Genomic DNA, 24,577 nt, shown 5'->3' on the forward strand with positions numbered 1-24,577 from the left:
AAATCTCCCTTTTTTTTTTTTTTTATGTAGTCCATTGGAGAGATGACTCACCGCTGTGACTGCTGACAGCAAATGGAAATGTGTGTGTGTTTGTACATGTATTTTTGTTGGCACTGGCATATTGGCCCTTGGTATGTAGCAACAGATCTGTGTCCAAAAGTGACATTGCTGGTCAAAGCTCGACCGTCCTCTAGTTTGGAATGAGCTTGCCATCCCTGCTGCCAGGCTGAAAGACATTGTACCCTCAAACAGCAACCATTCTGTGCTGGGAACTCGCTCGCACCTGCCCATGTAGTCTGATACTTGCCATCTGTGTCTATTCAAGCCACACAATCCTGTTCCAGGGTTGCTATTAGCTTCATATTTGGTTGATTTGTTGAAAGCGAGCTGTTGGACTTCACAAACATGTTGAAAATTGAGTTTTTAACCTCTTGTTGATGCTTGATATTGTTCGTGAGAGGTTTTATATTGAGGCATGCTGAAAACTAATGCAGCGCATTTGAGAAATAGAAGTATTTTTAGTGTCAGTTCAAGAAAATACTTACAGAATATATTACCAGGACTACACGCTTTGACAGTATTCACACGACTTTTAAATATGGCTCATATCATGCACTTGTCTAAACAGGCAATGCTGCGAAACTGACCTAGATGTGTAAAACACCCCACCCTGGAATATTCGTCACACGAAACATCTTCAGCAGATACCATCATATAATTTAATATGAATTTATGCACTCAATTTAAGCATTAGAATTTGCATTGTGACGTCCGTTGTCACTGTTCAAAACAAGTGTCTCATTATTTGAGTGCTAATGTATATCAGTATAGTTTAAATGGTTTTGGAAATGTATAAATGGTTTTTATTTTTATTTTGTTTTATTTATTTAATTGTATTGTTTTTTTGTTGTTTTTATTTATTTTGTGTTTTGTTTTGTGCTTTGTGTTTTGTTTTGGGTTGTTTTGTTTCGGTTTGTGCTTTGCTTTGCTTTGTTTTGCTTTGCTTTGCTTTGCGTTTTTCACCCCAAGGGTAAATCAAGCACACGATTGGTGTCACATGTGAGGGGGAAAATCCAATTTGATCCATGTTTAACTGCAGTGTGAATAAAGCCTTTAGTAGCCAGCTTTCTGTGCACATTTTGAATGGGTGTCATTGTGAGTGCAATACATAATAAAAGTACTTTCTGACAAGAGCAGGTCTTTATTGTATGTAAAGGATATTAATATATAAGCCATAAATATATTGCTTCTTGTCATGGTCCTGATCACTGTCCAATCGGAATGAAGCATTCAAGAGATAATAAACAGAAATATGCAATCTGATTTTATGTTTTGGCACATAAACTCTAATGGATAATTTGTCCTGTCGGTTTCTAAAAGCTAGGCTGAGATCTGCTGGACAGTTTTGGACAGCACAACACATCCAGTGTTAACATTCTCCTCTCTCTCCCCACAGCCCTTTGTGATATGCACCCAATGAGAGCCCTGTTTCTGATCCCTAGAAACCCGGCTCCCAGGCTCAAGTCCAAGAAGTGGTGAGTGCCCCTCTCTTTGTTCGCAAAGGTCACAAAGACAGACCCCCAGTCCGGAGCTTCTGCGAGACCAAACAAGATCTCCCAAGCACTCTGTCCCATCTACTTTTAATCAGAAATTCCTGAACACTTATTCACTGTTCACTTCATCTGTCACATGTGATCTTCATTTGGTATGTCAGCCCATTTGAGTGCAAACACCTTGAGAAAGGTTGCTTGTCACGCTAGACATACAGGTTTTTATTTGTTAACAGCAACTGATATGTACATGATTCCTAAACTTGTAAACAAACTCGCTCTTGCCAGACAGCTTGACAAAACAAGAAGCCAAAAATAAAGAGAGAGATGGGCCTGCAGCGTTTCCCTCAAGCTTTTCCTCATATCTGCAGGTCTAAAAACTTCCAGTCATTCATTGAGAGCTGTCTGGTGAAAAACCACAACCAGAGGCCCAGCACAGAGCAGCTCCTCAAACATCCCTTTATCCGAGAACTGCCCAACGAGAGACAGATCCGCATTCAGCTCAAGGACCACATCGACCGCACCAAGAAGAAGAGAGGCGAGAGAGGTGAGCAACCTGATCAGCTTTATATATTAACATGTCAAATCAGATATGCCCCGTTTTGTCTTTACACACTTTGTTGAGCACACTAAAACAAATGAGCAACCATGAAGATGGAACAGCCACGTGAGCCCTCACCAGATGCTCGATCTCTGTTGACATTTAGCATTTATCACATAACACATGACCTCCATTCCCCATTTTCCATTTGGCTTGTCGTTTCCCCCCCATATAGCCCCTTAAATTGCTGCTTGAAGTTATATTATATAAGAGTTTAGTAGTATTGCCCTTCTCCAAATGGCCGTTTCTCAAAATAAAGGTTGAAAATGAAGGATTTTGCTGTGTGGTTATAAATAATATTAAGAAGAGAGTTATATGAGAACATTTAGACCTAAACCAAAGTATTTTAGTAAATCCTTGAATGTCTGTATTTTTAAAAATTAAAAAATATACACTGCAGTTTTTTTAAGAAATTAATTAAATTGAACAAAAGTGACAGTAAAACATTTATTATGTTATAGAATTGCATTTTTTTTTTTAAATGCTGCTTATTATCTATTCATCATAATCCTGAGAAAATATCACATTCTAGTGTTTTCAGCTATGATAATAATAAGAAATGTTTCTTGAGCAGCAAATTAAAATATTAGAATGATTTCTGAAGGTTCATGTGACACTGAAGACTGGAGTAATGGCTGCTGAAAATTCAGATTTGCCATCATATCATTTTACAAAATAGAAAATAGAAAAGGTATTTTAAATTATAATATTTCATAGTATTACGGTTTGTTGTATTTTTGATCAAATAAATAGAGCCTTCATTCTTTCAAAAACATTAAAAAGTCTTACCGTCTCCAAACTTTTGAATGCTAATGTATACAATGGCCCCAAAACATATTTTGACATTTTTTTCCACAAACTTTATTAACAATGAAAATATAAAACAAAATATTAAACCAAGTATATTATATCAAGTTTTACAGTAATTATTAACAAAAATATTTAGACACAACCAGTGTTCAAATAATTTTTGTCCTCATTTTTAACAACTATCTTTTAAATAATCTTAACCATAAGTTCTTTTTGGGTAATGCTTTGCTCAACAAAAAAAAAGTGTTTGTGCTACATTTCTTTGCTGTAAGTGCCACTTGTCAGATATTCTATTAAATACGGTTTGTCCCTTAAATGTACGATAGTACAGCTTGTGTAATTTTAAGTGTCAGAGAGAGGGTGAAAAATAGTAAATAAAAACTAAATTATATTTGTAACTGGTGCTAGAATCCTTGAACATCATAAGTGCACTTCAGGGAAAAGCTACAAAATCATAGAATATTGGCACTTTAAAGGGGTCATTGGATGCCCATTTTCCACAAGTTGATATGATTCTTTAGGGTCTTAATGAAAATTCTGTAACAGTTTGGTTAAAATTTCTCAATGGTAGTGTAAAAAACACCTTTTTTTTTACCTTGTCAAAAACAGCTCTTTTCAGAGCAAGCCGTTTCGAATCATTTTCCTTTAAATGTTAATGAGCTCTGCTGACCCCGCCCCTCTCTTCCGAGCCACTCTCTGAGGCACTGTTTACTTTAGCCGCATTCATCGTGAAACTTGCTAATTAGCACATTATTAGGAAAGGCGATTTGCAAAGATTCATTAAAAAACCTTAGACTCACTTCATCTGTTGGTGAAGCTGGATCACGAATGATTCGCTCGAACATAGATGCATTTAGGTAGATCGGGGGCGCATTCCCTTCAAAAACATTCTTGTCTATATCTGCTCCGGCGGTGAAACAATGGTGGACTGATGACAGCTCACTCAGGGTGGGTCTAAGGTAAAATGCCAATCCAGTCTGTGCTGAAACGCTACTGTCAATCAAACAATCGTGGGAGGGCCTGGGTCTGTGTGATGTCAAACAGACAGGCATCTGAGATCGGCTTTTTTTTGAAAGGGGAGGCGCGAGCGAGCGCAATCATCCCTTCCTTTTTACTACTAGTTTTAACGTGAAATAAACATAAATGAACATCTCATGTAATCGCTCAATCAGTGTTTCAATTGCGGAAAGACGTCAATAAAACCACTTGTAAACAAAAAGTCACTTAGCATTTCATTTACCTCAGGCAAGTCATCAGTGTCTCCAGTTTGTTATTTGCTAGAGAAATTGAGATCGACTCGATTTGAGAAAGAGGTTAAGATTTAAGCAGATTAAAAAAAAAATACTGGGTGGATTTTTATCATTATAGGGTGGTTGTGTACACACACTGCCAACACACATTTCAGTTCAAACAACTTGTAAAAGTGCATGTAGCATCCAATGACCCTTTAAAAGCAGACAGATGCTTTAAGGGCATAAATGTCAAGGTACCTGACAGGGATCCCATCAGGGAGGGTTTTGCACGACTGAAATGTGACTGCTGGACATTTTCACACCTGCAGATGAGACTGAGTATGAGTACAGCGGGAGTGAAGAGGAGGAGGAGGAGCACGACATGGGAGAGCCCAGGTACATCCCGCATGAGGTGTTGGGGGTTGTATTGGATGTGTGGATGTGGGTATATGAGACAAACTGATTCATTCATTCATCTCTATACAGCTCCATCATTAACATACCCGGAGAGTCCACTCTGAGGCGGGATTTCCTACGGCTGCAGCTGGCCAATAAGGAACGATCAGAGGCCCTGCGCAGACAGCAGCTGGAACAGCAGCAGAATGAGGGACACAAGCACCAACTACTGGCAGAGAGACAGAAACGCATTGAGGAACAAAAAGAACAGAGGCGCCGATTAGAAGAGGTACGTCATCGTGTGTGTTTGTGTGCAAGCCACAGTGTGTTTGCCATAACCACCAAGGTTTACACCAGCTGTAGTCTCATGGCATAACTTCAGCTGCTCTGAGCTCATATGAAAATAACTTTTTGTAATATAAATCCATGAATTGAGGCTCTCTGCATTTGCTGACTTAGATCTGCTCAGTGATGTAAGAGATCTTTAGTATTTATATGGAGAACATCCAGATTAGCAGTTACACACAAACGCAGACCAGCATTCCTCTCCTACAGCGAGTGATGACTTTAACACCAGGCTCAGTGTAGCTTGAGGCCAAGGGTTATTTTAAGGAACAGTGCATTGTGGGAAGCAGGAAATTCAGCATGCTAATGATAAGCTAGTTTTGTGTGAAGTCTATTCTTGGAATATGACTACTAGGGCCTGGTAATATATTATATAATCGCAGAATATTCACAGCGATTTTGCTGGTTATATTAAACAATATTGTGACTATTACAATGATTTTAATGCACTTTTTTGTTTGGCCATTAAGAATCTTAAATACTGTAACTAATGCTGTAAATAATTCTTAATACTAAAAATAATGGTTATAAAAAATGGGTTATTGTGTAGCGAAAACGTGTTTGACTTAGTCTGTTTGAATTGATTTACGTAAATTAATCAAACTTACAGTTTCAATGAATCAAACTTTGCACTTCATTTGTTGCTCAAATATGTTTAAGATATTCCTTGTTGGTAATTTTTCATTTATTACAATGTTTTAGTAACATTTATATATAAAATTTGATTGTACATTTTATCTGTGCATATACATTAAAAGAATTAAACATACTCTGGTTATTATCGTTAACTAAAACTTATAAAAAAAATTGTGTTAATTAAAATAAAGCTGAAATGAAATAAAAATATTAGAAAAAAATCTTAAACTAAATGAAAATTAGAAATGTTGCCTTAGCAACTAACTGAAATAAGAGTAGGATTAGGAGCACTAACATTACTAAATGGAAATAAAAACTAGAACTGAAATAGAAGTAAATTAAACCCAAATAGTATATATATCAAATTTAATAAAAATGGTACTTAACAAAATGACTGAATTCAACTATAATAAAAATAAAACTCCATCATACTGCCTCTACCCTTTCAGCGCAAATACATAAATATTGAGATATACTGACATCAAAAGGCTGATAAATATTGAGGTCTGAAATATATTTTTGTCATATCACCCAGCTCTAACCTACTGATGTGGATAATGGAGGACGCCAGCTGGTCTGGCTGAATTGTCCATTTTACGTCCCAATAGCATCACACATTAACAAATGACTCGCTGCACATGAAACCAGAGGACGTGGAAGGAAAAATGCTTCTACACTGTTGCTGTGTAAAGACTCAACAGGTTATTCAGCTGCATGATTGTGTGTGTGTGCGCGTCTCACAGCAACAGCGGCATGAGCGTGAGCTCAGGAAGCAGCAGGAAAGGGAGCAGAGGCATCGCTATGAGGAGCAGCTCCGTCGAGAGGAGGAGAGGAGACAGGCCGAAAGGGAGCAGGTACACACACAGCACTGCTCCGATGACACAGCTGGAAACCAACTACACACTCAATTAATGGAAGTTAATTGTTGTGAAAGTAACCCTGTGAATGGCTCCGTAACGAAGAGGTTCTGTGGAGAGCCAGATAAGACACGGGTAATGAGCGCACAGCACTCCTGCTTTTCTCTTTATCTGCTCCAGGAAGATTGACCATCTAACATCCTTAACCGGGATGTGTGTGTGTGTGTGTGTGTGTGTGTGTGTGTGTGTGTGTGTGTGTGAAGATCATTCTAAAAATCGATCATTCTTTTTTTCCACTATAAAGAACGTTATGTATAATAGAGCCACATGACCTTGAACCATTCCCCCACACATCTCATGATGTATGAAGGGACGGCTGAGTCACTGACTTGATAAATAGAAGAGAATATCTCTCTTTCATTCGTGTGGGTGAGGTTAATTACCTCGCAGAGCTGTCGGTACGTTTCTAAGAATAACTCTGTTAATGGCCGCTGTTTTCCAGAGATCTGACCCGCGCGCTCGCTCACACCGCTCGCGCTGAACAGGTTTTTCCATCATCATCATCTCACAGTTGCTCTTGAGAACACCGCGATTACACTCCCCTCTCTCTGCTCTCACTATCAGTATCCTCTCCCACCTATTTTGTTCTCTCAGGCACACTGTTTCAGGTGTGCTGATGTACAAACTCCCAGTGTGCTCTTTCTCTCTCTTCACACGTTTACACCCGCTCTTCACTCATCACACAGCTCTGTTCTTTCTCTTCTCTCCCAAGCATTCAACAGGTCTACACCGCTTCATTAAATTGTGTACCTGATCTTTCACTTCATACTTTTTCCCTCTTTTTTTCACAACTCCTTTTCTCTGGCTAATCATTTTCTTTCTTTCTTTCTTTCTTTCTTTCTTTCTTTCTTTCTTTCTTTCTTTCTTATCATTCTATCAATCATGTTTTCATTCTATCTAGGCAGCTATCATTTTTCTATCTATTAAGTCTAGCTAGCTAGCTATCCCTTTAGGAAAATTAACCATGGTTTTATTATAGTAAAAGTGTTGTAACCATGTTTTTAATGTATAACCACAGTTTTACTACAAATACCATGGTTAAACTATGGTTAGTGTAGCTATTGTTTAACTATAGTAACCATGTTTTTTGTTTGTTTGTTTTTTGTTTTACTTGTAGTAAAACCATGGCTAATTTTCGTAAGGGTCATTCTTCTTAACTAGCTATCAATCTGTCTAACTAGCTATTATTCTGTCTTGCTATCATTCTTACTATGGTTTATTTAACTAGCTGTTTTTTCAGACTATGGTTCTAGCTAGCTAGCTTGCTTGCTGTTGTTCTAGCTATAGCTGTCGTTATGGTTCTAGCTGGCTAGCTATTGTTATACTTAGCTGTTTCAATTTAGTTAGCTATCTTTCTATCTAGCTGTCATTCTTGCTATTGTTCTATCTTGTTATCTATCATTTTATCTAGATAGACATCTTTTTCCAATCTATGGTTATAGCTAGTCAGCTATTGTTCTGTCTATCATTTTATCTCTCTAGCTAGCTGGCATTCTATCTAATTAGCTGTTGTTCTATACGGAGTTTTATCTATGGCTCTATATGTTTAGCTAGCTATTGTTGAGTCTACAGTATAAGGTTCTATCTAACTAGCTATTGCTCTCTCTCTCTGTTGTTCTAGTTATGATTTTGTCTTTCTAGATAGCTAGCTATCATTCTAACAGCTGTCGTTCTAGCCAACTAGCTATAATTCTATCGTTCTGTCTATGGTTCTAGTTGGATAGCTATCGTTCTGTCATTTTGCTGTTCTATGCTTCTCACACTTATTCATCTTCTGTGGTCTTCTCCTGTCACACTTTCACTCCAAATCCTGTGCAAACTGTGATAAACTCGCTCTTCTGTTTTTTCCTGTCTCTTGCGTCGCGACTGGTCTGTAGGAGTATATCCGTCGTCAGTTGGAAGAGGAACAGAGACAGCTCGAGATTCTGCAGCAACAGCTTTTGCAAGAGCAGGCGCTCCTACTGGTAACCGAGAGAAGACACTCGCCTTGCTGTACCCCTGAACCCTGTCCCTCCTCCCCCGACCCACTTCTGCGCTGACCCATATCTATTTGTTAATCTTTTGGCCTCCTTACGTGCATGCAGAATCACAATTGTGTTATATTTTGCTTTGAAGTATTGAAATTAAGTGCCGTTTTTGTTTTATTTTTGCTTGTGCTTGTAAAACATGAGAAATAACACCATTTAGAAGAACAAGAATGTAGTTTTTGATTTGGTGACAGAGGGGACATATTGAGGAGTGAGATATAAGTTATGTTGTAAGCTGGACTTGAACCTGAATTATCCATCTGAGCAGCATGACTCCAACTGAAAGGAACACAACTGTGCTAACTACTCTGCTGCTGTTTGTACAGTATATGGCAACTGTATAGAGTTAGATTTTGATGTTTTTAACATTTATGTACAATACATCATGTATATTCATGATGATCTACACTACACATTATATCAGTGCCAGCATATAGACCAGGGTTCCTCAAATCTTGCCCTGGAGGGCCAATGCGCTGCAGAGTTTAGCTCCAACCCTGATCAAACTCACCTACCTGTGATTTTCTACTGTTCCTGAAGACATTGATTAGCTTGATCCGGTGTGTTTGATTAGGGTTAGAGCTAAACTCTGCAGGAAAGTGGATATTGTGGGCCAGATCTGAGGATCCCTGATATAGACTGTGTAAACAATACAGACAACAAAACAAGTTATTATTTATGTATGGTGTTCAATTAATTTATAGTTGACAGGCAAATGACAGCAGAGTCATTTTTTTATCCTTAACAAATTAAAACATTTGTTCCTGTGAAATCCCACTTGCTTTGATGCATTGTATGTGAAACTGGGAGAGATGTGGACCTTAGCAGGTCTTTCCTTTCTTTCTTTGCTCTTTTGGAGTTTTGAAGTTTAGAGCTGGCCAGAATGATGCAATAAAATGTGCTTTCCACTGAAGCCACTAGGGAGACAAAGGAGAAAAGAGAATGATAAAAGAGTGAAAAACTGCGCTTGAGGATTTTATGTTCCCGGTAGCTCCATTCTTGAGCTTCAAATGTACTTTTTTTTACAGAAGAGTGGTACTTGCGTATTTTTTCCATCTGTAGCACCATCCCAGATTTCTGCCATTGAGGCAGAACTATGCCTGGCATGGATTTGTATCCTCCCATTTGTCTTGAGCTACATATAATTGGTCCAGCACGTGCATGTTTTGATTGTGTATGTGTGCCAGTGTATGGTCATTGTGCTTTTGTGGTACTGTGTTTAAGTTCTTGCAATTGCATGGCCCTTGTTGATGTTTTGCAAAAGTTTTTTTTTTTTTTTAACTATCATAATCTCTCTGTGTCTTAAGGAGTATAAACGTAAACAGCTGGAGGAACAGAGACAGTCAGAGAGACTGCAGAGACAGCTCCAGCAAGAGAGAGCTTACCTTGTCTCTCTCCAACAACAGCAGCAGCAGCAACCGCAACAAGACTCAAGACCTGCAGAGAAGAAGCAACTCTATCATTACAAAGATGCAGTCAACCAATGCGATAAACCTGCCTGGGCCAAAGAGGTGGGCAAAACTGAAATTAGACTGAATTTGTCCTTTTTTCCAGCATCTCAGTGTTGCCTTACCCCAGGGATGATGCGATGATGTGAAAAGCAAACCTGTTTGTTTTTTTGTCCTGACCAGTTGTGACCATGATAAGCAACAAGTACCAGGGCACACTCTCTAGCCCCACAGTGAAATCTGATTTGTCCAAAATCCTAATGCTAATAACTGTACATTTAGCACCAAATATTTTCTGATTGGCTTCACATCCTACACTGTTACACATTCTGTGCATACAGACAAATTGCTTGTCACTGGAAACACATTGCATCTGGTTAGGACACAGTGTTTTCCAGCACATTTTTCAGGGTCACCAGCCTGGAAACTTTTACTGAAAGTCCAACAATACTTGATGCTGAGTCAGCAAAATGAAACTGGACCGATTAACTCTCTTGTTTTATCCTAGCATGTCAGCAAAATGACCACCACAGTCCATTTAGAACACTATATATAACTGAAGGAAACCGTATTTAATGTCTTTGTGAAGCAATCTGGACTCTTTGTTTTGAACTACATTCGCTATAGTGTTCTGGTTTTGTCTTTGCTTCACTAGGCCAAGCGCACACTACAAAACAGAAGGTTGTTGCAGAAATTACTAATCACAGATCTCAAAATTTGTTTTCACACAAAAGCACACATATTAAAGGTGCATTCAATAGTTTGGTGCTAATTAAAATATATATATACGTATATATATAAATATATTACACATTTCACATTTAAAGCAGCACTATGTAAATTTTTCTGTGTTCAGAATTTGCAAAATGTATATAATGAGCGAGTACATCATGAATTAATCTTCCAAACCGCGTTTTTGTCTTATTCCGAATCACTGCAGTACACTTATAATAAGTACTTATATTTGGACTATTGTAGCCTGGTCGGGTCGTCACCGCTGCCGAGTAACGCATACCTGCGTGAATCGCCATAGACATAAACTTAGAGAAGTAGCTCCGGTTGGAATGTTCTTCCGCTGGATGTGTGCAGTTCTGTTTATTAACCGCTAGAGCGCCAAAAGTTACATAGTGCTGCTTTAAGAAATAAATGGTGTTTTTGTGAAAACTGATGAGTTGAGTACTGTACTCATAATAGTTGTCTTTCAAAAGAGTTTAATAATGTATGGTGCAGTTCACCCCACTCATGATTCGCTGTGTTTTACTAAATGTTGGACAGAATCCTCATAAGCGTTGGCATTGTTTGGTGATGTGTAGAACAAAACTTAGACAATGTAACACACATATCATGCTTTACCAGCAGAGAAAATGGAAGAATCAGTAACTATATGGCCAAAGAAGTGAAGGTCTGAAGACAGACAGACTGACATGAATGAAAAAACTAGCATAAATATTGGCAAGACATTCACAACATGGAAAGATTTGATGACAGAGAAAATCCTGAGTAGTAGTTCGTTTTGTATTGGACAGGCAATTGATACTAGTAAGATTTATAGAGTAGTTTACACAATAATAAATTCAGTGTAATTTACATAAAACTCACAGACGATCATGCTGATCTATGTTGATAGATGGCAGTGCAGTGTCTAACAGTATTGTGGTATTGGTTGTTAAAGTACACAAAGAATAGCAACACTAACTCTAGCTAAAGAACTACTGAATGCACTTTTAACACTACACTCGATTCTTGTCCACAAACATGGAACTGGAATATCTTTGGTGACATGTTGGAAGTTGGTGAGACTTTCTGAGACCTCAGTGTAAAAAGCGATACGAGTTTCAGTCTTGTAGTATGCACTTGGCCCAGATGTTTTTTAACCAGCTTAACTCTGTTTAACAAAAAAACTCTTGACTCACTGTTTCAGGTCCATGGCCGGCCCTCCTCATCCCCATCCCGTCAGCGCCACGTCCCCCACCGGAGCCCCTCAGACCCCACTAGAATGCTTCCCCCTATTAGAGAACAGGTCACGAAGCATTTACATCACAGGAAGCAGCAGCAGCAGCCCAGCTTCCATGTCTCAGGACAGCAAGAGAGTCGAGAAAACATTAGCCAGCAGGTGCGACAGCTTAGGGCCTTCCAAAAGGCCGGGCAGGAGGCCCGCGGACGCAAGCCCAACCCAGTGATCACTAAAGCGGTTAGTTCAGAGAACCTGGCCTCAGCCTCAGATGTGAAGCTTTCACCGTGCCGTAGACTAGATGTAGATGAGTTGCTCCCACAAATCGCCATTAACCAGGAGTGTCTGTTCCTCGATGAGGACAGCTTGCTGTCTCAGTCAGCCCCAGAGCACTCGTTCCGAAAGATGATGGCCAAAGGTCAGCGTTCAAACTCAGTGTCGTCCAAGAACCTCCTGATGGTGCCGAAAAGGGAGTGGGACGTGCCTCTCGCAACGTTCAATTCAGACGATTCATTTCGTGTGAATCGGTGCTCCTCTGCTCTGGACCTGTCTTCATCCGCTTCGGCGGAGTTGATCAGGCAGAGTTTTAACCAGCCCATCTGGCGTTCCAAATCTTGTGGACGCGAGGGCTTTTATATTGTTCACCATAAATCCTCTAAAAATTCCAATATGGCCTCACCGCTCCGCTCTGTATTGCGCTGGATGGGGCTCTCTCCTCGGAGCACACCCAGAGCAAGCCCAGCCTCCTCAAGGTCGCCATCCCCAGGTAGACGTCACAGCTCCTTGGTCAGTCCCAATTCATCCCCCGTAGGCTCCCCGTTCTCCCCCACCAACATGATGACGATCAGGCCTCTCGTCAATTGAGGTGGTCTGCGATCTTTGTAAATAGGTGTGAATAGATGTAAATAGCTCTTCTTATATTACAGTATGTTACTGATTTTCTCTCTTAATCCTCAAAATAAAATGTCACGTAATGGCAAATTTTTTTAGTTACTGAATGCTATTCCAAAATCTGCATATGTACATTATGCAACTGACCATTAAGTAGTCCATCAGTACTTCACGTGTCCCCATTCCTCGTGTTCCCATCTTACTGGCTCTTACTCATCAGTGACATCATGAAAGCCCATTTGTCATTAGTTTGCCCCTGATCCTCCTGATTCTGATGGCCCACCACCCCGACTGGATGCCCTCTGTGTTTGTGTAAGCTTTCATAATCAGTGCAGCCCATTGCTGGGTGCTTCTGGGTGCATCGCCCATTGCTGGGTGCTTCTGGGTGCATCGCCCATTGGTGTTGGAGCCCCTCTTTTTCTCTCGCAAGGTGGCATGTGGTAAACTCCTCAAATCGTTTAAATCAAACCACTTTTGTTATGTAGTTTTGAAAACTAAATGTTTAATGTAAAACAACATCCATTGAATTTTGTATGTATTGGGAAGTGTTCAGATTTCTGGAAGTACTCCTGGAAAGCTGAATCCGTTCCATGAATTTTGTTTCTCTACACCATGTCCTAACCAGCCACAACAAGCGCAAAGCCACAGTGGATTGCCTAGTCAGCAAAATCTCATTAGTCCACATAACAAAGTGCTGTATGAAAGACGTAATTTTTGTAGGCCAACCTGAACAACAGAAAAGCCAACAGGATTTAATAAGAAAAATAATTGAATGGAAAACAAGGTCTGTGGCTAATTCTTGCATGTTGCATGCATCAAGATAATCTTCACAAATGAACAACTTTTATGAATAGAATCAAATGTGAAAATATTTTGACCTTGTGTTGACCACAGACGTTGTTTCAGGCTTTTAACCAAAAAACCATTGATTTCTGGAACATCTCATTTCCAGGTTTTAAGACTCATTCCTGCAGCACTGTATATTAAAAAACAAATTTCCTCTTATTGGCTGTGATTGTATCATGTCCCGTAGCAGTTTCTTGTTCATCGAGAACTGCGCTTGGATAGGGAAAAAACTAGCTTTTCAACCAATATAACCAGTTCTTTTAGACACCAATGATGGGTCATCTAGTTGCCATTTAGAATGCCCATTAAATAACCTGAATTATGACTCTAGACATATGATATCTCTGAGCAAGATGCCATCCATCTCCACACTAACCACCCATTTCTTTTCGAATTTGACAAGCTTCTTCACCAGTAGGAATCTGCATTTCTGAGACACAGATGGTTAACCAGTGTCTGTCTAGTTCTTTGAAAAGATCTGTTGTTGCAAACAAGAAGCCCTCAAGTTGTGAGACACTGAAAGACTACTAGTAACTTCACTGATTACTTTGATGACTTTCTTAGAAATTAGACTGGAACTGAAATCCTTAAATCTAGTTTCCAAGCAGTGTCTCATATATTGGCTTTTTCTATTGCCAAAGCAGATTCTTTACCCATTGAAATACTTTCTATCCTTTCACATCTCAAAGGTCTTCAGTCTCTCTGCTTGTAGAAGGTGCTGGTCTGCTCTAACCGATTGTTGTATGAATGACCCGATCAACATGCAACGGCTAATTCAGCTTCTAGCTGAATAGATTGCTTTTCTCTTTCAGATGGTGTGATAGTTTCAACTGATTAACTTTAGTGTTTGCTGGTGCATTTTCCAAAAATAGGTCTTGCTAGTTTTCACTTGTTTGGTAGGTGGTGGCTGAGTTAAACCGTTTGGCCTGTTCTTATGTGTCTTTTTATTATTCATGAAGGTTGAGGAGCGCTCTAAACTGAACCGCCAGAGTTCTCCTGCCCTGCAGCATAAAGTGGCTAACCGTATCTCCGACCCTTCCCTTCCTCCACGCTCCGAGTCCTTTAGCAGTGGTGGAATTCAGCCGGTACGGACCCCTCCTATGCACCGCCCTGTGGAGCCTCAGGTATAACATTTAGCTTTTTGTTCAAAGCATTAATTCTTAATGCTCAGTATATCAGTACTGTATCAGTTATTTATTTATTTATTTATTTATTTTTAAAGTTTTTCTGTTATCTTTAGTAAATCTTTAAAAATAATAATTTTTTTCATAATGTTGTGATGCATAAATTCACTTGCAGCATTTAAAATGATTGAATTTTATATTGGACATTTGTTGACCATAATATGAAAATAAGTGTCGGCTTATTATACAGAATTTAATATTGTGCATCCCTAATTAAATTATTATAAAACACGCTCATAAGCCAGTGTGAAACATCATTCTGTCCTTTAAGGGTGTTATTGGAGACATCTAATAAGTATAAATAAATGTTCTAATTCAAAAGTACACATGGAACACATGGAAATCCATCCAGCAAATAATAATTCCTTTGAAAATCATTTCTAAAACATCTTTATCCTGTATTCACCAATGACTGGAAAGGTCATGAAAATTCATTGGCGAAAGTGTCAGAATTCTGATCTAAGCACTTAATGGTTTCTTCCTCTTATTAGATGGCTCATTTGGTTCCAGTGAGATCCCATAGCTCCTCTCTGTCAGTCTCTCAGTCTTTGCATGATCAATCTGCCAAGGGCGTTTCAGCCTTCCAGGAGAGCCTGGTGTCCCATCGGCCAGAGATGCCACGGCAGAACTCCGACCCGACTTCAGAGATGCCCCCTCCGGCCCCTCGCATGGCCAGCCGTGAGGAAAAGCCTGAACGCAGTTCCCCCTGGCTAATGGAAGAAGACGTTCCTCCCAAGGTCAGAATTATACAGTAATGAACTTTAATGATGAGCTTTACTTTTTCCTATTTTCAAGGCTTCACACCTGAAGAGATATCTTTTGATAATGTTTTTGACAAATACTTTACATTTCAAAAGTTTGGGGTCGGTATGATTTACAGGTGATTTACATTAGTCATAACAGTAATGTTGTAAATATTATTGCTATTTCAAATATCTTGTTTTCTATTATTTTAAAAATGTAATAATTTATTCCTCTGAAGAATTGTGTCCTTTCTGAGCAAAAGTATTACTTTTTCAAAAAATCTTACTGACCTCAAAATTCTGAATCGTAGTTTGAATGTTTAAATTACAAGACTTTGTAGTAAATAAATTATTAAAAGACTATTAATAAAATATGCAGGCTGTCTTTGTTATTCAAGAGAACTGATGGTTGTGATCACGCTATGATCCCTCATCTCTGACGTTTGGTCTTTGTGTGTTTGATTAAAGTTGTGCAGTACTACCCAGGTGCCTCAGCGGACCACATCTATCTCCCCTGCTCTGGTGAGGAAGAACTCTCCTGGGAACGGAGAGTCCGGTGGAGGGGGGCGAGCGGCCTCCCAGCTCATCCGCACCAGGTCAGCTCAACTCAGCTCTCAGTCAGATCACATGCTGGAGGTGTTGCTCTATGTTGGTATATTGAAGCACTGACTGTATCTTGAACTCTCCAGTAATCCAGACCTGAGGAGGGCAGAGTTGTCCCTGGATGTGGCTCTGCAGAGAACCAGCAGTAACAACTCATCCAGCTCCAGCACACCCAGCTCTCAGGGCGGCTCGCAGCCTGGATCCAGTGAGAGGAACCAGCCGAAAGGTGAGAATGCTGTGTCTTGAGTTATCTTGAGTTTCTGTAATGAGGACAAAACAATTCTAGAATACAATTCTAGATAAAAATCTCACACAACTTTGATGCCATAATGTTTTTACTGGGAAAATCCCTTTGGAGTAAGTTACATGGTGATTAATTCATGTTTTGAAGTATCAAACCCGAAACCTTCTGGAAAGCAGCCTTGAGGTTTAACCACTGCACAACACCATCCAAAAGAAAGGCGTTTTCTAGCTTTTATTTACAGGACAGTAGAGGCAGACAGGTAATTGGGGGATAGAAAGGATCAGGACTTGATCCAGGCCTGATTTAAACGGGTCCCCATGAGCAAACCTTTTGTTACAAGCCATTGTGGGTGTTCATGTTGTGTTGTGAGTGACTGGTGCAGACGTGGCCCTCCCAGAATGCCTCAGTCTGACAGTCTCCAAGGGACTGAAGGAGCTGGCACTCGATCAGGCTTCATTCTGGTTGTTTTTGCTGGACAGTTCCACTCTGTTCACCGTGTCAGATGTGCAGTACTGCGCTCGTCCTCCAGAGAGTGAAGTGGATGTATAGTATGACATGGTGGATACATTGTTTGCCTGTTTTAATTTTTAGTCCAATCTAGAAGGTGTATTTCTAGGTGCTGTAAAGATAGGTAGAGTCCACCTTTTGTATATTTTTGTTTACAATAATGCCAGCAATCTCAGAGTTTTCATTCTGTTTGAGAACAAGTTGTCTTTTACATCTCCTCACCAATAATCAGAATAAGGGTCGATTGGTATAGGTTTTTCTGAAACTTTTACATTTGATGTCCTTTAATCACAAACATGTGGTTACAACCTGTTATGTTGTTTTCCAGGCTCTGGTAAATCAGAAGGATCTCCAGTGGCATTACAGGAGAATTCCAAACCCATTCAGGAGGAAAGCAGAGAGTTGAACAAACCTGGTCGACCTGCGGTAAGATGCATACCAATAGCCCTTAAATATAATCTAGCCATTCTTCATTTTTTGTCTCGATATGTACAGCACACTACTATTTGAACCTACTTTGTCACTTCATTTTTATCTAGCATTTGCTTGAAGGTGCTTTTAGTTCTCTTTGGATGTAGATTTGACCTTCAGACACAGTTCTAGACTAAACAACCTTCAGATGCAGATGCAACCTTCAGATGTCCCACTGGTTGCATTGTTCAGACTGTCCTCTCTTTTCCACTTGTGAACACTCAGAGCTTTTAGATAAGTGATACACTGAAATTAAAATTCTTGGCTGAAACTTTGAGCTCACTTGGCCAAAACTGATATTTAAAATTAGACTTTATTTGGAATAACTATCAATTTTATTAATATGAATTATATTAGCGTAATTTTAGATCAACTAAAATTACACCTACAACTACTTAAATTTTATGTCAAATACATCTGCATAAATGCAATGGAAGTCAATTTCTATAAAAGCACCTGACAAATGCATAAAAGATATGCAATTTATTAGCTTATGCATTGCCAGGGAATCACGCCCATGACATTGGCATTGCCAGCGCCATGCTTTCCTACATTCCTACAAAACCAAACCTTATCTTTTTTTTGTTTATGTTACTACATTTGTTTTTTTTATGGCAGGTTTATTTCTCTGAGCTATTTTGGCTTGGACAACCCAAGTTCTTACTTGAGGAAACTTCTCTTCCGACATGATGAATGTTTGAACAAAGGGCTAGAGCTGTCTACATAATTAGCTGACCTACAATCTGTATTAACCAGTTCCAAAGCTCTTTCTGCACGTCTCTCCTGTGTTTTCTCTCTCTCGCTGTTCTTTATCTGTCTTGTCACCTGGACCTCAATCAGGGCTGGAAAGCCAGAGTAAGGGTTGGTTACATTCCCATCCATCTTTCTCTCAGTCCCTCTCAATCTCTAAAGGTTGCTTGGCAGAGGACTGTGGGAATTCTTGCCTGCGAATCTCAATAGCAACGCTGACTTGAGAAAAGCTTGTCCTCTTTCACCCTCTCAACTTTCTCACCAAGCTGGATTGCCAGTGGCTTTGTCAATGGACTCTATGTGTGAGTGTGTGTTATTCTCCCTACTTGGCTCGGATTCTCTCGTCCCAGCACAAATAACCCTAGCTGTTTGTTTGGGACCCTTACTGTTTCTATAGCAACTAAAGTTCAGGAGGGGGCATTTTTATGTTGGGCCTAAAACTGGGATTACAGGTCGAATGCAAACTGATTACAGATGACCTTTGCATGAGACCTCCAAAGTACTCAGCAAACCATTGCAGAGATTTTTTCTTTGTGGGAGAAAAAGTAACTGAATATGTGAGAATTTTACAACTGAATCTTCTTCTACTTGAGCAAACCTCTAATAAAGCTTGAGCACCTGCTGTGTTTACTTTACATTTTAATGACTTTAATCACCAGTGTTTGGACAGATACTTTAAATTTGGAGCTTTATAGCGCAGTTATAAATCCTTTAAACCTCAGTAAAGCTTTAGGAATTCTGTGAACTTACTCAGATGAATCAGTGAAACATTTTTGAACCGGTTCATTTTCTTGTACCATCAAATGGACTGATTCAGATCGGATCGGGACAGGTCCGCTAGCCGGGACTTGAACTCAGGACCCCCGAAGTGCCATGAGGCTATTGGTGCTGACTAGTGTTACATTCTTTTAATCCAATTCATTTTAGCGAATCCTGATGGTTTGAGGAAAAATAACAGTAATGTAACATTGAGCTATTGTCACTAGCAGCAACTGAGCTACTGAAGATAGCAGTGTTACTAGTTATATGATTATGTCTCTCTTTCTTTCAGGATCTGACTGCCCTGGCTAAAGAACTGAGGGAGTTGCGAATAGATGAGATCAACCGGCCGCCCCTTAAACTGACCGACTACTCCTCCTCCAGTGAGGACTCTGATAGCAGCGAGGATGAGGATGGTACTGTGGGGCATGATGGCACGGTGTCAGTCAGTGACATCCCCAGGATCATGTAAGCGTAAACCTTTAGTTCTCTCTTGTTCCTCAAAATAACTTATGTCAGAGCTGTGCCTTAGCAATCAGGGCACATACTCTTACAGGTTGAGTCAGGGTGCTTATGGGGACAGTTCATGTTCAAGTCTGGCTTGCAACTGTTTTAATCCCCTTCTCCACCCTTTATCCTACTAATAAAATGAACACAGAAATAAGATTCTGTTTTAATGTGATTCTGTAGAATTTAAGCCTAAGTTTCCTGTATTGGTCTCCCTCAGGCCCTCTGTTCAGGGAAATAATGAGTCTTTCACAAGCAGCCGTGATGAGTCCTTCGGTGACTCCTGCAACGATGAGTCTAAGGATGGCACCCTAAGAATGAGAGAGGTGAGACGCCAATGCCAGCCACATTAGATATTATTTAGCTCCAAAAAATACTTATTATCTCTGACTTCTCAAATGTTTCACACATTTTTGACTTACGTTTGATGTTCTCTATAGGCCAATGAGAGGCAACGCTTGGGCCACGGCGAGAGCAATGGTTTCGCAGGCCACGGAAACCTACCAGACCTGGTGCAGCAAAGCCACTCCCCATCAGGAACTCCAACAGGCCTCAATTCCCAGGACCTGGACTCTATGGATGAGGTAGATAACATTTAAGAGGGATACATATCTGATATGTATTTGAATTTGAAATATCCCAATCTTGTCCTACCCTCCTCTCCCTTTAATTTGCTCTCCTCTCTTCACTATAACTAGAATTAAAATGAGACTAAAGAGTCTGAAAATGTGAGGAAAGCACTTTGCTATCCTAATGACTCTTAATATTTTCATAACTCTGTCACAGACATTATTTACTGACTCACAAGTGAGTGAAATTTCTGAACCATCTATTATCTAAACAGCAGGAACTGTGCTTCTGTTGTATTTTTAGCCCCAACTCCAGACTGCTTTTCTCTGAATGCCTGCTATTAAATCATTTTACTGGAGCTGATATGGTTCATTTGTTATTTTTGTAGTTTGGGCATGGAGGTGGTTCGAAAGCTTCTTTCACTCCTTTTGTGGACCCACGTGTGTATCAGACCTCCCCCACAGATGACAACGATGAGAGCTCAGCGGCCGGTAAATATACAAATCACAAACAAACACATCTCGTTATCACAGTCTGCAACACTAAAAGGAAGAACATTTATGGAAAGCAATTTAGATATGTCATTTTGGATAAAATGGGTTTTAGAATAGGTTTATTCTAGGCCACTGAATGATTCCTGCCGGGTTTGGTTCTTGTCCAAACATCCCTTTATGAATGAAATGTTTCCTCTTTTGTATAATTTAATGTGTTTTCTTGTCTTCTCATCTCTGCAGCTTTGTTTGCTAATGAGCTGTTGCGTCAGGAACAGGCCAAACTGAACGAGGCTCGCAAGATCTCTGTGGTCAATGTCAACCCCACCAACATCAGACCTCACAGCGACACACCAGAGATCCGCAAGTACAAGAAGCGCTTCAACTCAGAGATACTGTGTGCTGCTCTATGGGGTAAATCACCCTCTCTCTGATATCTGCTTTGTTTGTTTTTAATTCGTCTTCTCATACATTCTTGAGTCAGAATCCAATTCTGACGAGGCTGGTGTTTCGTGTTCAGGTGTGAACCTCTTGGTGGGCACTGAGAACGGTCTAATGCTGCTGGACCGCAGCGGTCAGGGCAAGGTGTATAACCTCATCACTCGCCGGCGCTTCCAACAGATGGAGGTGCTAGAGGGTCTAAATGTCCTGGTCACCATATCAGGTTTGTCCCACTACAAAAAGAGCTACACAAGGGCATCAAAGTTGACATTTGCAGAAACTTAAGTCCACTAATACACTAAAAAAAAAGTGTTGAACCAAAGCCTGGTGGCAGCTCTTTGTGTCTTTTGGGGATACATGTCGTCTTTTATTAACATGTCAGCCTTGTTTACAGGGAAGAAAAACAAGCTACGTGTCTACTACTTGTCATGGCTGAGAAACAGGATACTGCACAACGATCCGGAGGTAGAGAAGAAACAGGGCTGGATCACTGTTGGGGATCTGGAAGGCTGTATTCACTATAAAGTTGGTAAGTCATCCATCTCTGCTAGAGTTGTCACAAAAGTATTGATATAAATGCCAGTGTAATTTCACAGTACCTCAATATCAAGTTGGATACTAACATCTTGTATGGTGGCAACTAATATCCAAATACAACTCTTGTATTTAAGTATAAATTACATTAACGCTGTGGCATAAAGTAAGTATTCAAAATGTTAAATCCAGTAATAAAGAATAGAGGTTAATAGAGTTTGAGTCAATGAGTTTTCTCTCTTAGTTATCAGTATTGTTTTTTCCTAAATATCAGTAACTTCATATTATCATCAACAAAATTAAAATAACATCAAATGTTACTTTATTGTATTATTTATATTTTATTAACAACATTAAGAATATAATAAATAGTAGCAGCCTTATGGAATACATTTCTTTGTATTATTTATATTCTATTTTATTAGCAAGATTACATATTAATATAAATATTAGCAGCATATACAGTATATTAGCTGCTTTTTCTGAGCGTGCAGAATGAAGCAAAGTCCAAGATATTGGGGTTGAAAGATGAAGGCTTTCCTGTTAGACAAAAGCTGTTAAGATGGAGGCGGTTGAGTAGGCTAATCGAGATCTCTGAGGCTAATCGAGAGGATTGGCATTCAGCTCTCCTCTAAACAGCATGGAGATGTCAGCGGGAGATGGTCTGCTTCCTTGTATGAATATGACAAACTGCCACTGTGAGCTGCAGGTAACTGAAAGCATGATTTACTTTGTTTTCAGTGAAATACGAGAGAATCAAATTCCTGGTGATCGCACTCAAGAGCTCTGTGGAGATTTATGCATGGGCCCCCAAGCCGTACCATAAATTCATGGCTTTCAAGGTATGATGGTGTAACAATATTTCCTCATCTTTCAAATGCTCTCTGTATTTCTTTCTTGCTATTTAACTAACATGTAATAATATAATTTGTCAATGAAAGAAAATGCCTTAAAGGTTTGCATGCATTAACTGCCTGTTTAACCAGTTCCCTAGACTCCGCATCCATTTCTGTATCTGTATCTTTTTGTTTCTGGCAGTCGTTCACAGAGCTGCAGCACAGGCCTCAGCTGGTGGACCTGACTGTAGAAGAGGGTCAGAGGTTAAAGGTCATCTATGGCTCTAGTGTGGGCTTTCACGTCATAGATGTGGATTCTGGAAACCCTTATGACATCTACATACCATCACATGTAAGTAATGCATTTTTAAATGAACCTCATAGAAATGCTGGATCCATTTTTGTTGCTAATAAATTTGCAATGCAAATCCTCTATAACCACAAATTAAATCGGAATGCAGCAGTGCAGACCTTTGGTTTTAATCTGTGGTACTAGGCTGTGGTTTGGGGTCTGTAAAAACACAATTTAGTTGTGCTTCTAGGTAAGGGAGCCGTTCATGAGCAACATCCTCTTGATTGGTTGAGGGGTTCCCTTGGCAGTGTTGCTCTTGGGGGTTGTAGTCTAATCTTAGTGAAAAAACATGTGCCTCCACACGTTATGTTCCCTTCACGGCACTTGAAAGTGTGAAAAGTGTAAGGATGATTTCAGGTGCTTTGAGGAAGGCAGAAGCTCAATTTCTGTTCCTATACTACACATACTATGTTCAGATAATGGCTGTGCATATATATATATATATATATATATATACACACACACACATATCAGAATATTGACTTGAGTGTTTTTTTCCAAGCACATTTTACAAACTCCATACCACATCAGTCTTAATAACTACTGTAAAGTTTGTATAAGTGATATATAGTTGTTAACAAGGGCGGGCTGTAAGTGCAAAGCCACCTTACAGTATATTCAGATGTGCATAATTAAGCAGGTTTTACAGTTAAAATGGGCAAAAAAAAAAGATTTAACACACTGAAAAGTCAAAAATATATTAAATGCCCATGAGAAGGATGCAATACTATAGAAATTCCAAAATTACGGTGTGACAATTGGACAAGAAATGCTCATTGAAAATAAAACATTAAGAAGAAAAGATATTAACTGATAAAGACGTTAAGAATTAAGGTGAAGAAGGTGTTAAACCAAGAATTAAATCAGAAACCCTTCGGTCTCAAGTGCCACCATTTTCCAAATCTGCAACCTACTTGGAGTCTCAGATAGATAGATAGATAGATAGATGCCAAAATGCAATTATTAGTGCATTTAATAAGCTTTTTGTATGAAAAACAAGTCACACTTTATTTTAAGGTCCAATTCTTACTATTAACAAACCATTAACTATGACTTTTGCCTCTAAAGACTCCCAATTTGCTGCTTATTAATAGTTAGTAAGGTAGTTGATAAGTTTAGGTATTCAGTAGGATTAGGGATGTAGAATATGGTCATGCAGAATATGTGCTTTATAAGCACTAATAAACAGCCAATATGTTAATAATAGGGATGCTAATAAGCAACTAGTTAACAGTGAGAATTGGTGCCTATGCTAAAGTGTTACCTAAATAGAAATACTATAATTCCATAGATTCCCTTTTGTAAACAATGATTCTTTGAATTAATAAATGTAAATGGAATATGTGGTCATCTAATGGTCTCCTTAAGCACCCCTTCTTCTTTCTGTTAGATCCAGAGCAGTGTGACTCCTCATGCCATCGTGGTGCTTCCCAAGACTGATGGCATGGAGATGCTGCTGTGTTATGAAGATGAGGGCGTTTATGTCAACACCTACGGCAGAATCACCAAGGACGTGGTCTTGCAGTGGGGAGAGATGCCCACTTCTGTTGGTGAGTCTGTGTTTCAATACCCTTCCCAGCTGTGCAAGAGGAAAATACTGACCAGAGAATGACTTCTATTCTAGTTATCAAATATTTATCTTTAGGGGATGCTTACAAAAACAGCATATTTTGCTGTATTGACTAATATTAGCCTGATTCCACAGTGGCACTGATTTCCGATTGGCCTCTACCGCAATGTCTGTTTGTGTTAGCTGCCAGCACATGGGTAGAGCTTGAGGGATGCGAGGCCAGCAGAAGTGCATGAAAACAACAAAGGGCTGCCACACATTCTCTGCTTTGTGGGAGGAGAAAAAAGTAGTTCACCCAGAGTTCAAAAGCATTCGAACTTGGCTTCAACTTCTGTGTTTTGAGAAGTATGAATGTGGTTGTGTGT

At 39.5% G+C, this 24,577-nt stretch overlaps 1 protein-coding gene across 6 annotated transcripts in view; it reads left to right on the top strand.

Moving 5' to 3' along the window:
- The window catches only part of LOC107688496 (TRAF2 and NCK-interacting protein kinase-like), a 125,101-nt gene that overhangs the window by 97,021 nt on the left and 3,503 nt on the right, over window positions 1-24,577 (top strand). The window contains exons 1-23 of one of the 6 annotated variants that reach the window (XM_016486177.1): window positions 1,455-1,535; window positions 1,922-2,097; window positions 4,523-4,589; window positions 4,680-4,878; window positions 6,314-6,424; window positions 8,365-8,451; window positions 9,822-10,025; window positions 11,884-12,153; window positions 14,610-14,774; window positions 15,326-15,571; window positions 16,046-16,173; window positions 16,267-16,406; window positions 17,260-17,357; window positions 19,204-19,379; window positions 19,639-19,744; window positions 19,859-20,002; window positions 20,377-20,479; window positions 20,723-20,893; window positions 21,000-21,143; window positions 21,315-21,449; window positions 22,196-22,296; window positions 22,493-22,642; window positions 24,033-24,192. In XM_016486177.1, coding sequence (XP_016341663.1) covers window positions 1,468-1,535; window positions 1,922-2,097; window positions 4,523-4,589; window positions 4,680-4,878; window positions 6,314-6,424; window positions 8,365-8,451; window positions 9,822-10,025; window positions 11,884-12,153; window positions 14,610-14,774; window positions 15,326-15,571; window positions 16,046-16,173; window positions 16,267-16,406; window positions 17,260-17,357; window positions 19,204-19,379; window positions 19,639-19,744; window positions 19,859-20,002; window positions 20,377-20,479; window positions 20,723-20,893; window positions 21,000-21,143; window positions 21,315-21,449; window positions 22,196-22,296; window positions 22,493-22,642; window positions 24,033-24,192 — 3,349 coding nt within the window. In that variant the 5' untranslated portion in view covers window positions 1,455-1,467. Of the gene's footprint in view, window positions 1-1,454; window positions 1,536-1,921; window positions 2,098-4,522; window positions 4,590-4,679; window positions 4,879-6,313; window positions 6,425-8,364; window positions 8,452-9,821; window positions 10,026-11,883; window positions 12,154-14,609; window positions 14,775-15,325; window positions 15,572-16,045; window positions 16,174-16,266; window positions 16,407-17,259; window positions 17,358-19,203; window positions 19,380-19,638; window positions 19,745-19,858; window positions 20,003-20,376; window positions 20,480-20,722; window positions 20,894-20,999; window positions 21,144-21,314; window positions 21,450-22,195; window positions 22,297-22,492; window positions 22,643-24,032; window positions 24,193-24,577 lie in introns of those variants that run through there. The other 5 variants (XM_016486180.1, XM_016486178.1, XM_016486182.1 and 2 more) reach the window with 5 other exon arrangements.

The sequence above is a fragment of the Sinocyclocheilus anshuiensis genome, unplaced genomic scaffold, assembly GCF_001515605.1.
Source record: "Sinocyclocheilus anshuiensis isolate Anshui unplaced genomic scaffold, SAMN03320099.WGS_v1.1 scaffold329, whole genome shotgun sequence".
Classification (NCBI taxonomy): Eukaryota; Metazoa; Chordata; class Actinopteri; order Cypriniformes; family Cyprinidae; genus Sinocyclocheilus; species Sinocyclocheilus anshuiensis.